Here is a 17,128-nt window from a genome sequence, read left to right on the forward strand (position 1 = left end):
AGAGCTGTCCACAGAAGGCCCTGCAATGAGAAGCCCGCACACTGCAACCAGAGAGCAGCCTCCACTGGCTGCACCTAGAAAAGACCACACAAAGTAACGGAGACCCATTGCAGCCAAACTAAGTAAATAAATAAAACTTTAAAAGCAGAAAAACTCAAATAATACATTAGAAAAATGTAAAAAGAGCTCTAACTCTAGGCACCAAAGATTTTCTCCCATGTTTACTTCTAAATACTTTATGGTTTTGCATTTATGTCCTTGGTCCATTTTGAGTTTTTGTATAAAGTGTGAAGGTTTTAGATCAAAGTTCATTTTTGACCTGTGGATGTCCAGTTGCCCCAGTACTGTTTGTTGAAAGGTGTTTTCCCCATTATATTGCTTCTGTATCCTTGTCAAATTAATTTGAATATATTGCTGTGGATCTATTTCTGGGTGCCCTAATCTGTTTTGCTGATTTGCGTATCTGTCCTTCTGCTGATATCACACTGTCCTGATCACTTTAACTGTATAGTATGCCTTAACTTCAACCTGAATGATTCCTTTCACTTTTTTCTTCTTTTTCAGAATTGTTTTAGCTACTTTAGATCCTTTTCCTTTCCATGATCATGTTAGAAAAACCTTGTCTGTATTCACACACAAAAAACTTAGCTGGGATTTTGATGGGCATTGCATCGAAATTATAGATCAATTGGGGGAGAATTGATAACTTTACTATGTTGAGTTTTTCAGTCTATGAACGTGGTATTAGATCCTCTTTGATTTCTTTCAACATTTTGTAATTTTCAGTGTGCAGACACTTGTACATGTTATAACAATATACAAAGTCATTTTAAATTTTTAGATTTATTTTAAATTCAGTGAATAGATCAAGTAAATTTACATGACATATGTCAAAAACATGAAATAACCCATGTGTGTGTATGTATAACCATGTGCAACCATTTAGAATATATGGTAAAAAGAGATCACACACAGAATGGCAGACATACACACAAAATTGTTTGGATAAGGGGTAGAATGTGTTTTAATGGCATAAATAACAGATTTCTCTAGGTCCTCAATTTGAACATACCATTAAATCTTGAAGGAAGTTCATTGGCATAATTTAAGAAGTAAGTTAAAAGTGAGTGATTCATTCATTACTTGAATAGGCTATTTGGAATTCTAAATTAAAAAACTCAATGAAATTATAATTTATAAAATGTAGATATTGATATTGAACACAATTATACCACACAGCCTTCAGATCAATCATATATATATATTGTGAGAGAACAAGTTTGATATGTTTATAGATACTTCCATCATATCTCCTTCTATATTGGTGAATATTTTGCCCCCATTTGTAGATTCAACAAACATGGATCATGTAGTTCTATAGAATTAACTTTTGAAAAAAAGTAGACTAACCTAGTTCAGACCCATGTGGCTCAAGGGTCAGCTGTACTTCATGCTATATTTTGTATTGTTATAATAGAAAGTGCTTGGGTGTTGGAGCTGGGAAGATTGGCCTAGAATTCTTGATATAATATTGTCTCTGTGAGAAATATCAGAAACTCATGACTTGGAGAGACATCTTTAACCTTCTTAAACCTCAGTTTCTTCATGTGAAAAATGGGAATTATAATTCTTTTTCATTTTAAGTAGTGCATTGACAGGTTCAGATGAAGAATCTGACAGGTCTTTTTTCCCCATTTATTGTTGTTGTTGTTGTTTTAATTGGAGAATAATTGCTTTAAAATGTTGTATTAGTTTTTGCTGAATATTAACATAAATCCCCTCCATCCCACCCCTCTAGGTCATCACAGAGCTCTAATGAAGATTAAGTGAGATAATGTATGTAAATAAATGTAGTAGCTGGAAGGTAGGGATATTTAGTAAATTTTAGGTTAGCCAACTCCTTAGCCCTTCTTACAGCCTCCTAATTCCTGGCCCCTGAGTCCTCCAACTTTTAATTGGCTTTTAGAATCATGATACCGAGCAGGGGCTAGAAACCTTTTTTAATAAAGGGCCAGATAGCCGATGTCTTCGACCTTGCTGGCTGTGCTCCTCCTCTCTGTGCTTGTAGCCCAGAAGCACTAGGCAATATGTAAATAAATGAGCTTGGTTATGTTCTTGTAAAGTTTTATTTATGGACTATGAAATATAATGTTTTCACTTTTCATGAAGTATTATTGCTCTTTTGAATCTCTTTCAACTCTGTAGAAATAGAAAATTTACTCTTAGCTCTCAGGCCAAAAAAACTGGGGGGTGATGGGGCAGAAAACTGGCTTTAGTACCTGTCGTAGTTTGCTGGCCCCAATAGGGAGGATGACTCTCATGAGCCTGTTACGTGACAGTGTTCTCAGTGGCTAAGAACATACACTCTGAAAGAAGACCTGGGTTTCAAATTCTGGCTTTGCACATAGTTTGACCTTCCATAAGTTACTTTACTTTCATTTCTAAACTTCAGTTTATTAACCTAGGACATTGACTTTTTATGAGGTTTAAAGGAAATAATATAGAAAAGGAGACGTTGTACAAATGATTTCAATGGATGGGAGCTGTAAGCATCTGCAGTCTTCCTCTTTCATTGAAATCTTTTGCAATTTATCTTGATAAGTTTTTCAAAATCCCGTAAGGAACAGTAAGGCATTTCCCATGACTTGCAAAAGATCTTGTTTCTTTGCAAGAAATCTTTGTATAAACCTTCCGATTTATAAATTTGCCTTTAACTTTCCTTGCAACCACAACCAGAGCTTTGAGGTGAGAAACCTGGGGAGCTGACCCTCTTCTCTCTGAACTATAAGAGCATCACAGAAGGCATTCAAAGCATCTCAGAATCATGAATTAAATCAAAATGAATTGCCAGTTGTTTTTAGGGAGAGAAACCGCTAATGAACAGAGTCTTTAACACCATTTTGCTTTTGAGCAGCCATCCCTCTCTGCCATGTGCCTAAAAGATTAAAAAAGAAAAGCATACTGATGACACAGCGAAGCACCAAGGCAGCGCTTTGGCAGGAAGCCACTGTAGAACTCTGGTGAGCACAGCAGGCTCACGGACTTAGGCCACGTTGGAGTCAGGCTTAGAGCCAAAGCATGCCCACAGCTTAGCCCACTGGCATCCCTCCACCCCAGTCTGAACCTGATGTAAGGCACAGGTGATGTAAGAAATCAGCCAGTACACACACCTGCAAGAAGAGCCCAAGGCTAAGCAGACTTAATCACAGCCAGCTGCCAGGACTGAATCCTCAGTAACGGCTAAGAGGTGCTTGGAAGAGGATCATGTGCATTCTCAGTCCCGTCTGACTCTCTGCAACACTCTGGACTGTAGCCTGCCAGGCTTTTCTGTCCATGGGATTCTCCAGGCAAGAACACTGAAGTGGATTGTCATTTCCTTCCCTAGGGAATCTTCCTGAACCAGGGATCAAACCTACGGCTCCTGCATTGCAAGCCACTTCTTTCCCTCCGCAGCACTTGGGAAGCCCCTGAATGAAGAAAGGCTGGGGTTATTAGTGGATCCTACCTCTCCTTGGTAGAATACGTACCTTCTCCTGCCTTTAAGTTATGCAAGCTCGACATCTCAGAACAAAACCAACCTGATGAGGATTGCCTCAAGATAGAAGTTGCTAGGTAGCTCACAGAATCGCAACCAGAGTCTACATGTGTCTGTGCACAAAAGAGTTGGGTCTTCACTGGATCCTGCCTAGCCTGCTGTCTTCTCCCAGAGATAAAAGGATACTGGTGTCTGTAGTTGGAAAACTGGAGAGGAGACATGTGGGATGGACTGAGATTCTAGATTTAGGGAAGAAGGGGGAACCTTATTGCCTCTGGACCTTCTCCTATTATGTAGGTCTGCCACTAAGGTTCTAAGGCAGATCCTCTCTTGGGGGAGCCCTTATATCACTAGCACAGAGCCAAGCCCCTTGCTGTTTTAACTTTCCCCAGCTGCTCTACATTTTGCGGGTAGACTCAAAATAATTGTGTCCCTTGATGGTGGTCCCTGTTGCTGAGGGACAGTATTTTCTGAGTTTCTTTTATACCCTCTTCCCCCACCCCCAGTTATGAACTTGAACTGGAATGCCCACTGTAAGCTGTTTGCTCGTTCACTGTGGTTTCCTCTCCCAGACCAGAATGATCTCGGGAGTCAGGGCAATCCATCAGGATCCTGTGTTGCCTCACCCCAAAGCCCCTCACTGGGGAGGTGCAGATTTGAGAGCAGGAAGGCAACAGCTGCAAACCATATTTTATTTCTGATCTCCTTCCTAGGCCCGGCAGCTGGGCTGGTGCCAACCCTGTATGACTAAACCGGTGGCTCCTGAAGCCAAGTGATGCTGACGGGCATGGTCCACCCTGCACTGATTTCACCCCTGGTGGAACTAGCCTCTCTACAAAGGATCTGACTCGTCCCTGAGTTTTCCCTAAGGACTCAGAGGTTCTTACAGTGCTATATTCCCCTTCTCAGACACCCACTCAGATTCCTACTGCCTTTGTCTTCTCCTCTTGGGAGGAAGCTGGAGGTGTGCCGTGACCTTCTCTGTCTGATGGTTTGTGAACCGCCCTCAGAAACTGGGAGGGGTACTTTTGCATTTTCTCTAATTGTTTCCCTCAGAAGTAGTAAACTGGTAGACAGTCTCTTTTAAAGTCAGAGATGTTTTTGTACTCAGACCTGTGTTCTAATCCTGGCTTTATCACTTATTATCATTGCTGGCCCCTTCATTTCAAGGTGGGGAAGTTGATGGTGCTGATGATGGCAACATTTGAGGGAGGCTCTGAAAACTAATGATAATATTTATTAAGCATCGGTCACACTACTGGTTTAAGTACCTGTCCTTGCATACACATCCATGTATACTTGTACACTTTGTGCTAATTTGTATGCATATTGCTTTTGTAGTGGTGCTGTGGGAATTGCTAGATTTTTGCAAATAATTTTGAAAAGTTTGTTTTTTCCTGACCACTAGAAATGTGTTTTAAGTTAAATTTTTGGAGTAAGGAAAGGCACAGGACAATAATACAAATCATGTGAGATGATCATTGCTACCATTTCCTCATGTAGTGAATTTTCTAAAAAAAAAAAAAAAAAAAAATGTTTAAAATTTTATTTCATAGGATCATGCTGTACAAACTTTTTTTATTGTGAATAATTTATTATCATGAATCCAGTTGTTTTCCTGTACTATGATTTGTAATAGTTTTAGAGTAGGGATTCCCAGGTGGCTCAGTGGTAAAGAATACACCTGCCAAGGCAGGAGACACAGGTTCAATGCCTAGGTCAGGAAGATCCCCTGGCGGAGGAAGTTGCAACCCATTCCAGTATTTTTTGTCAGGAAAATTTCATGGAGGGAAGATCCTGGAGGGCTACTGTCTATGGGGTTACAAAGAGTCGAACACGACTGAGCATGATTATGCACCATTGTAGAGTAGTCTTCTGTTTGGAATATCATAATTATCAAATCTCTTATAGTTGACATTTTGGGTTATTTGTATTTTTTTGCTCTGAAAAACTCAAGCTAAGCCTTCTTGCTTTGTTATCTTTATACACATTTGTAACTTCTTTTTTAATAAGTTTCTAAAAGCAAGTTGGACTAAAAGTAGGAACATTTTTAAAGCTTTGAATCGTTAATGAATTTTCTTCCATAAAGGTTTTGCTGTTTTAAATCACCATCAATAGTGGTCCTCTTTCATACCTTCTTTAATTGAGCATTAATTTTGTAAAAGATAAACTATTATATATACATGAAAATTTATCTGATTTCTTCTTATGGCTTATTAACTAGTTATTTTATAATTTTAAACATTTTCTGATCATGTTCTTTGCTACATATGTTTGATTTATGATAACCTGTGACATATAAAGCATATGAAATATTTTATCATCCTATTAGTTGTAAATATTTATTCACCACTCATTTGCCTTTTAATTTTTTATGGTGAGGTCTCTTTCTTTCATTTCTCTCTTTTTTCAAAAAACATATATCAAAGTCCATCTATTTTATAGTTAAAGCTTTTAATCTTTTCCTTTATTTGGCATTTGTGCTATACATTTCCACATCCCACCCCATCCCCCGCTGGAATCACAAAAATATCCAACTGTATATTCTTTCTAAATTATTAGCCTATCTTGAATTTGCTGTATCATGAGTATGAGGTCAGTTCAGTTCAGTTGCTCAGTCGTGTCTGGCTCTTTGAGACCCCATGGACTACAGCATGCTAGGCTTCCCTGTCATTCATCAACTCCCGGAGCCTACTCAAACTCATGTCCATCACATTAGTGATGCCATCCAACCATCTCATCCTCTGTTGTCCCCTTCTCCTCCCGCCTTCAATCTCTCCCAGTATCAGGGTCCTTTCTACTGAGTCAGTTCTTCGCATCACGTGGCCAAAGTACTGGAGTTTCAGCTTCAGCATCAGTTCTTCCAATGAATATTCAGGACTGATTTCCTTTGGGATGGACTGCTTGGATCTCCTTGCTGTTCAAGGGACTCTCAAGAGTCTCCTCCAACACCACAGTTCAAAAGCACCAATTCTTCAGTGCTCAGCTTTCCTTATAGTCCAGCTCTCACATCCACACATGACTACTGCAAAAACCATAGCTTTGAGTAGACAAACCTTTGTTGGCAAAGTAGTGTCTCTGCTTTTTAATATGCTGTCTAGGTTGGTCATAGCTTTTCTTCCAAGGAGCAAGCGTCTTTTAATTTAATGTCTGTGGTCACCATCTGCAGTGATTTTGGAGCCCCCCAAAATAAAGTCTGTCACTGTTTCCATTGTTTCCCCATCTATTTGCCATGAAGTGATGGGACCAGATGCCATGATCTTAGTTTTCTGAATGTTGAGTTTTAAGCCAACTTTTTCACTCTTCTCTTTCACTTTCATCAAGAGGCTCTTTAGTTCTTCTTTACTTTCTGCCATAATGGTGTCATCTGTGTATCTGAGGTTACTGATATTTCTCTTGGCAGTCTTGATTCCAGCTTGTGCTTCATCCAGCCCAGCGTTTCTCATGATGTACTCTGCATATAAGTTAAATAAGCAGGGTGACAATATACAGCCTTGACGTACTCTTTTTCCTATTTGGAACCAGTCTGTTGTTTCACGTCCAGTTCTAACTGCTGCTTCTTGACTTGCTCAGTGATTTCTCAGAAGGCAGGTCAGGTGGTCTGGTATTTCCATCTCTTTCAGAATTTTCCACAGTTTGTTGTGATCCACACGGTCAAAGGCTTTGGCATAGTCAATAAAACAGAAATAGATGTTTTTCTGGAACTCTCTTTCTTTTTCGATGATGCAGCAGATGTTGGCATTTTGATCTCTGGTTCCTCTGCCTTTTCTAAAACCAGCTTGAACATCTGGAAGTTCATGGTACTGTTGAAGCCTGGCTTGGAGAATTTTGAGCATTACTTTGCTAGCGTGTGAGATGAATGCAATTGTGCTTTAGTTTGAGCATTCTTTGGCATTGCCTTTCTTTGGATTTGGAATGAAAACTGAGCTTTTCCAATCCTGTGACCACTGCTGAGTTTTCCAGGTTTGCTGGCATATTGAGTGTAACACTTTCACAGCATCATCTTTTAGGATTTGAAATAGCTCAACTGGAATTCTATCACCTCCACTGGCTTTGTTCATAGTGATGCTTCCTAAGGCCCACTTGACTATGCATTCCAGGATATCTGGCTTTAGGTGAGTGATCACATCATAATGGTTATCTAGGTCATGACGATCTTTTTTGTATAGTTCTTCTGTATATTCTTGCCACCTCTTCTTAATATCTTCTGCTTCTGTTAGATCCATACCATTTCTGTCCTTTATTGTGCTCATCTTTGCATGAAATGAGGTAGGAATTATTATTTTAAAAAATTATTTTAATAGGTATGATAACTATTTCTTTAAAAACTTATTAAAACCAATCAAACTATTTTGAGTCCATAGATACACATTAAAAATAACAAAACCCAAGCCTCCAGATGGAAATATATTTCAGGGAATATTTTTAAAAAAAAATCTGTGCTTAGTAATGAGAAGATAACTACTCTGGCAATTTTAGTTAATTCTAAATAGCTGAAGTGCCATATTTAAATTCTATATTAACCTTTTTGTGTTACTCACTGAGGTGGCTACTGGGAGTTCAGTTTAACTTCTTTTTCTCTGGATATGTTTTTTCTCACAATCTCTGTTTTTGGAGCAGCCTGACCTTCTGGACAGTATCTCTCTGCAGAGAAAACTTGTGGATCTTTCCAGTTTCTGTGGATCCTTCCAGTCTTCTGATAGCTCTGTTTTAGCTTCCATCCCTTTAATTTACGAGTCATTTATCTAGTCTTTAAAAAACTCTTGATTTTCCAACAGCCCCGCCTATTTTGAAACAGTGATGTAAGTTGACCGCAGGTAAAAAATCACAAAATCACTGATGACTTGGAAAAATCAGATGTATTCAGAGGAAGAGCACTGATTCTTTGTACCTCCTGTTTCAGGAAAAGATGAAAGGGAAGAACAAGCTGGTGCCTCGCCTGCTGGGGATCACAAAGGACTCAGTGATGCGTGTGGATGAAAAGACCAAGGAAGTGTTGCAGGAGTGGCCACTGACCACGGTCAAGCGCTGGGCAGCCTCACCCAAGAGCTTCACACTGGTAGGGACTGGCTGAAGGCAATGAGTGGGCTAGCATATTCTGGGTGATACCATGGGGCAGGGGAAACAAGACAAGCCTACTGGGCTTCCCTGGCCTTGGAGAGGGACAGATGGTGGGGGTCCCTAGGGCAGGGAGTGGGGGCAGTCACTGGTCTAGAAGTGAGGGAGATGTCTGAGCTCTGGGTCGCCTTAGCCACCTCTTTATCTCTGGTCCTCTAGGGCGGTCTGAGTTCCTTAATTAGAAAGAGCCAGTCAAGGATGATTCTCGGTCTTCTGTGGTTCTGATGCCATCCCTAGTATAGCCTAAAAAGCAATTTGATGATGCTGTGAGGCCGTAGGGATGCTTCTCATCTCTAGTTTTAGAAATTTCTAAATAAGCTCTTAAGAATTGTGGCATCTTGCCAAGCTGTGTTTTCCCAGCCTGCCTATGAAGAGACATGCTGTACAGTGGAAATAGCACAGACTGTGGGGTGGTGTTCAAAATCAGCTTTCCTTCCCAGTTCTTTGCCTTTGCTCAAGTTACTTCTCCTCTCTGAGCTTTAACGTCCTTGGTTGTGAAATGGGAATAGTAATACCTGTTTCTCAGAGTTACCGGAGTCAAATGAGACGATGATAACAAAATGCCCAAAGTGAAATACACTGAATGTCGGGAGGATGTGTGTTTGTTCCAGACCTTTAAACTTCTGAATTCTCCCTCCCAACCTCAGTATCTGCTTTTAGCAGAGTATACCGTGTGGCCCTCACTATAGCCAGCCACACTGATATACGAAAATCAGTAGTGCAATTATTTTGTAGTGTGTATTGAGCCATAAGAGAATCAGAAAGTGTTGAAATTTGTCAGTTTCTTCAGAACTCCTAGATGGTACTATTCTCCGGCTCTCATGAACACTTGAAACATCTGCATCTAGGCAAGATCTTACATCAGAGCATCAGAAAAAAGGTATCAAGAAGGGGCCTTGGTGGGAATATTAGTTATCTAATTTGAGCATTGACTCTTGCCAGTTGGGAGGAATCTTCAGAAAACATACCTTCCTTCCATTTAGGTCTACTTACCTGCCATGCTTTTTGAGTATAATTGTTTAAGTATTTCTTCTATATATTATACATTGACCACTACATGAGATGGTATTACTTTTGCTTCATCCACATAAGATTGAAGAAAACGCATGAGGTGAAGGATATAATTTACTTCTGTTTTTATCCATCTCATTGCTCTTTCTCTTTCTAAAGTTCCCAGTTTTCTTTTGTTTTCATTTTCTTTGTGTTCAGAGAGTTTTTCTTAAGCCATTCTTTAAAGGTAAATCTGCTAGCAACAAATTCTTTAGTTTTCCTTTAGCTGACAGAGTTTTCCCTTCATTCATGAAGATTAATTTTGCCAGATACAGAATTTGAGATTCTCAGTTCTTTTAGCACTTGAAAAATATCATTCCACTTCTCTCTGGCCTCTGCCGTTTCAACATAGAAACTTTCTGGCATCGTGTTGGTGTTCATTTATAGGTAACATGCTGCTTTTCTATGAATGTTTTGAAGATTGTCTTTCTCCAGTTTTCACAAGTTCTTGGTGTGGATTTCTTAGGCTTATTCTGTTGTAGGGTTTGCTTAGTTTCTTGAATTTGTAGGCTTATGTCATTCACTAATTTTTATAAGTTTTCAGTCATTGTTTCTTTATATATATATATAATGTATGTATATATTTTGGTCCAACAGTGGGAGGCTCTACTCTCCTTCTGTGTTTCTGATGATATGGATATTAGGACCTTTTTAAATTGTCCTGCAGATCCCTGAAGCTCTCTTTTGTTTTGCCTGTTTTCTGTTGTTTCACTTGACTAAATTTTATCAGTCTATTTTCAAGCTGACTGGTTCTGTTCTTTGTCATTTCCACAGTACTATTTTATCTATCCCATGAGTTTTTTACTTCGATTATGGCATTTTTTTATTTGCAAATTTCAGTCTGGTTCTTTTTTATGACTTAAATTTCTTTGTTAAGCCTCTTGTTTTCATTTGTTTCAGGAGATTTTGTAATTGTTGAAACATTTTTTATGATTCAAAATTTAAAAATTCTTACCAGATGATTCCAACATCTGATTCATTTCAGTATTGGCATCAGTTGATTATCTTTTTTTTTTTTCTTACATCGTATTCATCTTGGTTCTTGACATGCATAGTGATTTTTAATTATATCCTAGATGCTATGGATTTTATATTAGGATCTTCTTTAAATCTCTGTTTTCGTAGACAGTCACCTTGTTTAGGTCTGGTGTATAGTCCAGTGTTCTGGCATACTTCTGTGGACTTGAGTTGGCAATGGAAATTTATTTTCTGAGCCCTGGCAATGTTCTGGATTGCCGTGTTCTTCTGACATTGCTGGGTTCCTGCTCAAAGCCTGCTAGTGCTGTCTATGAGGGAATAAAGTAATTCCTATGGCCACCTACTATTAACAGGTGACCTTTCTTAGGAACACAGAAGGTGAGTGGAGGGGAGGGAGACACAGGGCTTCACTGTGGCCACTGCTGCAGAGTGGTCAGACCACCTGCCTGCCTGGGTTGTGGAGAAGGGCCTGGGATGGCCAGGCTTTCACTGCTTTGCAGCCGCCCATGAGCAACTCAGCTGTGAAGCTGCTTGAGGCTCCCAATTAGGTCTTTGTTGGGCCTCCCATCTCCTGGTCCCTTGGCCAGAGAGAACAGACTTTCATAACCTTCCTGTTGGAGGTTCCAAGTTTCAGGCATCTCCAGCACCCAGCCTTGGAAATGTGGGATATGAAATAAAACTCGAGAACTCATCAGATTGTGGTTGCTCGAATACTGAGGTCACCAGTCAATACAACTTTCCAGGTTTCAGAGCCTTTCCATTGTTTATTGAGTACATTTTAGGGTGTTATATTTAGGGGAGATGAGCAAGAACAAGTGAATCTATGCCAGAACTTGTTGCAAGATTGGACCCCCTCACCTTTGAAACTGGTGATGTGACTGTATTTCTAACGTGAGTTCTTCCCCCCTAGGATTTTGGGGAGTATCAGGAAAGCTACTACTCCGTACAGACCACTGAAGGAGAGCAAATATCCCAGCTGATTGCAGGCTACATTGACATCATCCTCAAAAAGGTATTTCATACTGTGCAGATTAGACAGCACTTTTTATTTAAAAGTCTCAGTTTAGATGGTGTAGCTACCTGGAAAATAAAAAGCTCATGTAAAGTACTTGATGTGCTAATGGAATCTTTAGCATTAAGATTGCTGGAGTGTGCAGTCTTTGAGCGCGTATCCATTTCTGATTTTGCAGCAGCTCACATTTGTGTCACTGACTGCCAGGCAGTGAGCAAGTGTATCACTTAGCTAATGAATGAGCCCAGCTCACCCCTCAGCATCTTCCTCTCTAGATAGTTGTTACCTTTTCCTCTCTAGAAACGGGGTTGAGGGCCTAAAGATTTTCTTTCATTTTTTTTCTTTCTCTCTCATCCAGTTTTAATGAGGGGGAGGGTGTTATATGCCATAGTGGTACATAAAATAACCTTTCCTAAGGTTTCAAGATACCACCCGCTGAAATAGCCAAGTTTTAGTAGAGTATTCGGAGAAGGCAATGGCACCCCACTCCAGTACTCTTGCCTGGAAAATCCCATGGATGTAGGAGCCTGGTAGGCTTCAGTCTATGGGGTCGCTAAGAGTCGGACACGACTCAGCGACTTCACTTTCCCTTTTCACTTTCCTGCATTGGAGAAGGAAATGGCAACTCCAGTGTTCTTGCCTGGAGAATCCCAGGGACGGGGGAGCCTGGTGGGCTGCCGTCTATGGGGTCGCACAGAGTCGGACACGACTGAAGTGACTTAGCAGCAGCGGCAGCAGCAGAGTATTAGTGTCTTAATTTTAACTATATGAAATTGTCTGTGCAATAATATATACAAAAGGCATTATATATATATATTAAATATTACATTTCTTTTTCATTATAACTATTGATTTTATTCACCTATCACTTATTAAATATCCCATACAAGGTATTTGGGGTCAACCTTAACGTACCTGCTTATGTGGCTCATTTTAAAAGGCCTCCTTAAAAGGATCTTGTGTCAAGACCTGCTAACTTTCACGTTTGTCTTGTTTTACCTCAGAAACAAAGTAAAGATAGATTTGGACTGGAGGGCGATGAGGAGTCAACTATGTTAGAAGAATCTGTCTCCCCTAAAAAGTAAGTGTATTTAAGATCAGGGGTAACTGCCTTCTCCCAGCATGGGCAGGTTTCCTAGGCCAACTCTGGGCCGGTTGCCCTGAAGTCCTTTCCGTGGAGGAGGTGATAATGGATGAGATAGATGAGTCTTGCTTCTCAAAGTGTGGTCCCCAGACCATTGTCATCACTGTTGAGGGTGTCCTGTTGGAGTGAGGGTGGCTGGGGATTTCAGGGAGACACGGAAGACCATGTGGTACTTAATTCCATCTTTAGACATGGTAAGCCTTCATGTCCCACTTTGAATTTCTGATTTAAATCTCATAAACTGCATCATTATCATCAAAGCCTGGAGAGTGAGTTCAGTTCTGTATCTTTTGGGCTAGGGACCTACCCAGTAGGGGAGTTTTTGTTTATGAGACACTAGTTACTGCCATGCTTGATACACATGTCATGAGATAGCAAAAGGAAATGGTAAAAACAGGGACTCTGGAGCCAGAGTTACTAGGTTTCAATCTGGGGTCTGTTTTTCAATGTGTGGCCCTGGGGGCATTATGAGTTTTCTCTGTCTCCTTCATCTCATCTAAAAAATGAGAATAATGATTGATAGTACTACCTCATAAGTTGATTTTGATGCTTGAGTTCTTAATAATGCTTATAAAACAAATAAAGCACATTAAGCAATCTCTTGATTGTAATACATATTTGCTATTTTTATCATTATTTTAAATTTAGAGCAGTCTCAATTTAGCCCCATTTTGTGAATGAGGAAACTGAGATTTATTAAAATTTAGGAATAGGCAAGACCTGTTGAGAAGCCTGTTCACCCACTCCCTTGATGTTCGCAGAGCATTGTAGCGACAGTTTCTCTTGTCTATACTGTGTGTGTCCATCTTGCTGTCTTACTTGAGCCCAGCAACATCCCCCATGGCAGAGGTAGGCTAGATCTTGTCATCCTCAGACCGTGGATGAGGAATCTGAATCTCCTGGAGGTCACTTGAGATGCACACTGGGGCCGAGCCAGGACTCGGATTCAGGTCTGCGACATCTCCTCTAGGGCGCTGTCCTAGGGCAGCATCTTGAACTTGCCCAGTTGTAGTCACTTTCTCCACCTTGGCTGCTGTGTACCACTTTCTCACAGTTTGCATCGTAATCCCCTTGAAAGTGTTTCTCTATTTGTCCCCTATTAGTATACAACTTTGGAGAAGGCAATGGCACCCCACTCCAGTACTTTTGCCTGGAAAATCCCATGGATGGAGGAGGCTGGTAGGCTGCAGTCCACGGGGTTGCTAAGAGTCGGACACGACTGAGCAACTTCACTTTCACTTTTCACTTTCATGCATTGGAGAAGGAAATGGCAACCCACTCCAGTGTTCTTGCCTGGAGAATCCCAGGGACGGGGGAGCCTGGTGGGCTGCCGTCTCTGGGGTCGCACAGAGTCAGACACGACTGAAGCGACTTAGCAGCAGTAGCAGCAGCAGTATACAACTTGGAGCCAAATTTGATGTACTGCATTTCAAGTACTGTTTGGTACCCTCTGGCAAAAGACTTGAATTTCTTGGAGTTATTAATGACCATCAGATGAATGTTAGTAAGCTAGTGCTTCCTAATAGGGTCAGCTGTGCATTTCACAGGATTCCACTGCACTTGAACTTCTCCTAGGAGAAGCTCAGAAGTGTCTGTGCCCTAAGTGCTGGGACCCTCCCCTGCCTGGCGCCACTGCAGCCCCTCCCCACTGCAGAGGGCATCACAGTCCAGGGAGATCCTCATCACGAGATCTTTCACTTCTCCCTGAATTAGACATTGGCTGAGATCTTGGAATGCAGCTGAGCTCTGAGAGGAGCCTTAGATACACCCTCTCTAGTGCCCGTTCCTCTGCAGATGTTAATGTCCCTGCATGGATACCTGTCGATTGGTACCCTAACTTGACTCACAACCTTTGCCCTGGGCAACAGGAAGTGCACTGTGATGGTTCCAGAATCCTGGGACAGAGGCTCCTGTGCCTTAACACAGCTACTCACCAACTCTGCCCCACTCCCTCCCCACCCCCCAACACAGACTCTCCCACATTCCCTGTGGGTTTGTCCTCTTGGTTATCAGATTCTTACCCTCATGTGCTCAAAGTCCTTTGCACTCACCTCTCATTCCAGGAAAATATCAAGAGGTAAAAACTTGAAAATTTTTTTTTACTAGATGCTCTGGGAGTCTTCCCAGACTTAAGTTGACATCATTTGGACGAGGTACCAAGGTCAGCCAGTCATCAAGGCTCCACAGGTGTTGAAACATCCTCTGTGGTCAGTGGCTTTCCACCTGGGGAAGGAGAGCTAAGCTGAGGGAGATGTGAAGTTCATTTCCACATTTCTTCCTTCAAACTTCCTTCAAACCCTGGGGACAGGATTACTGATCTCTGTCCCCAGGGCTTAGAATAGAACCTGGCATGCAGTAGATTTGTGTTGAATGAATGCTATTTCAGGTAGAATTTACCAAATACTACATCACTGTATCCAGAACATTCACTTAGGCCTAGAACGTCATTGTTTTCTGTGTCTTTCTGAACAGCTAATAGCATAAAGCCAGCAATTAATTACAGTACTGATTATATAAAAGGATTCATTCATCTCAGGGTTCTGCTGAGCATTTGAGTGCTGTTACCTCATTCATGATTCTGTCTGTATTTGCCTCTCTTAAATTGGTGGTCATAGCATGGAGCATGAACACTGCTGACGCCTGTGGTAGCAGGTGACATGACACTCCATGTGAGCGGCCACCTCGCAGTGACCAAAGCTTCTGTTCCCCGCAGGTCCACCATCCTGCAGCAGCAGTTCAATCGCACCGGGAAGGTGGAGCATGGTTCGGTGGCGCTGCCAGCTGTAATGCGCTCTGGCTCCAGCGGGCCTGAGACCTTCAATGTTGGCAGCATGCCCTCCCCACAGCAGCAGGTCATGGTTGGGCAGATGCACCGCGGCCACATGCCCCCGCTGGTGAGGCTCCCGGGGGCCTTGCCCTGCGCATCACTAGGCTGCCCCTGGTGTCCAGGGAGCAATTCCAGCCTGGTGATGGGTTGTGTGTGTTATCCCCACTCTTGCTACTTCCTGTCTGCACCCTGGTTCTTCAGCTCTGCAGTCCCAAATGCCCAGTTCCCAGTGTGTTTTCTTTTAAATGGGTGGCTCTGGCAGTGCTCTGTCTAGGACTACAGGTGTCCTCAAGGGCTGGACAAGAGCCAGCGGCCTCTCCACGTGGTTTGTGAGTGAGGGCTAGGACCCTGCTCGCCCACTTGCTCATCAGCCCAGTACCCCTCAGAGAGGCTCAGAAGTAGTCCAAATCCGTTCCACTCCATACACCCCCGGAGCACATCATTGGTTTCTTGCACTGTGCTCGTCTGCCTGACTGAGTCTATCTGGAATCTCATGCTTTGGGACAAGAACTTTTTGAAAGCAGAAGAGCCTGAAAGCCCAGAAGTGATTTGACTGAAGAAGCATGTTGACTGTATTGTAGGTTTGGGTGAAATCTTTATTTACTTACCAAGAATTCAAATCTAACACCCACATGATTCCTGTGCAGGGGAACTTCTGTTTTGAATACTCAAGGGTTGGGGCCCCTGAGCTCCCAGCAGGGGACTCTTTCTGAGCCTTCTTGTCAGCTAATTACACTCTCTACACTCTGCTGATTATAATCACTCTATTGCAAACACCCCTATTTAGTATTCTATTCATGTATTACAATACCTATTTCCAGCCCCAGTTGAAATAGGAGGTGGTTCAGGCAGTTTGTTGAGAGGTACTCTGGACCGCTGTGTCTTGATCCCAGATCCAATTTCCTTGCTTATGTAGAGGCTCTGTTGCCAGGCCAGGAGCATGGTGTGACCCCTGTGTTACCTACCTTTGCAGACCTCAGCCCAGCAGGCCCTCATGGGGACCATCAACACGAGCATGCATGCTGTCCAGCAGGCCCAGGATGACCTCAGCGAGCTCGACTCCCTGCCACCTCTCGGCCAGGATATGGTGAGGGTCATTCAGCACTTTTTTTTTTTTTTTAAGAATATTTTCTTTTTTTAAATATTTATTTATTTGGCTGTGCCAGTCTTAATTGCAGCACATGGGATCTTTAGTTGTGGCCTGTGGGATCTGTTTCCCTGACCAAGGATTGAACCCAGGCCCCCAGCCTTGGGAGCATGGAGTCAGCCACTAGACCACCAGGGAAGTTCAGCATTTTTATTTGATGTCTCTGCCCTCACAGAAAATGGGATTCTGTACTCTGGCTAGATTCAGTGAGGTGAATCTCTGTCTCCAGCTGGGTGAGGTGCCAATCCATATTTTTTTTAAGAGATGGAGTCCCTGTCTTTAAGCTGCACCCAAGGAAGAGGGTACTAGTGGTAAAG

At 42.0% G+C, this 17,128-nt stretch overlaps 1 protein-coding gene across 7 annotated transcripts in view; it reads left to right on the forward strand.

The window, feature by feature from the left end:
- TLN2 (talin 2) overlaps positions 1-17,128 on the forward strand; it is a 502,016-nt gene that overhangs the window by 323,284 nt on the left and 161,604 nt on the right. For all 7 annotated transcript variants that reach the window (XM_044925074.2, XM_044925075.2, XM_044925072.2 and 4 more), the window contains 5 exons: positions 8,439-8,594; positions 11,592-11,693; positions 12,698-12,774; positions 15,551-15,731; positions 16,638-16,751. In XM_044925074.2, the coding sequence (XP_044781009.2) occupies positions 8,439-8,594; positions 11,592-11,693; positions 12,698-12,774; positions 15,551-15,731; positions 16,638-16,751 (630 nt within the window). The remainder of the gene's footprint in view (positions 1-8,438; positions 8,595-11,591; positions 11,694-12,697; positions 12,775-15,550; positions 15,732-16,637; positions 16,752-17,128) is intronic.

The sequence above is a fragment of the Bubalus bubalis genome, chromosome 11, assembly GCF_019923935.1.
Source record: "Bubalus bubalis isolate 160015118507 breed Murrah chromosome 11, NDDB_SH_1, whole genome shotgun sequence".
NCBI classification, from domain to species: domain Eukaryota; kingdom Metazoa; phylum Chordata; class Mammalia; order Artiodactyla; family Bovidae; genus Bubalus; species Bubalus bubalis.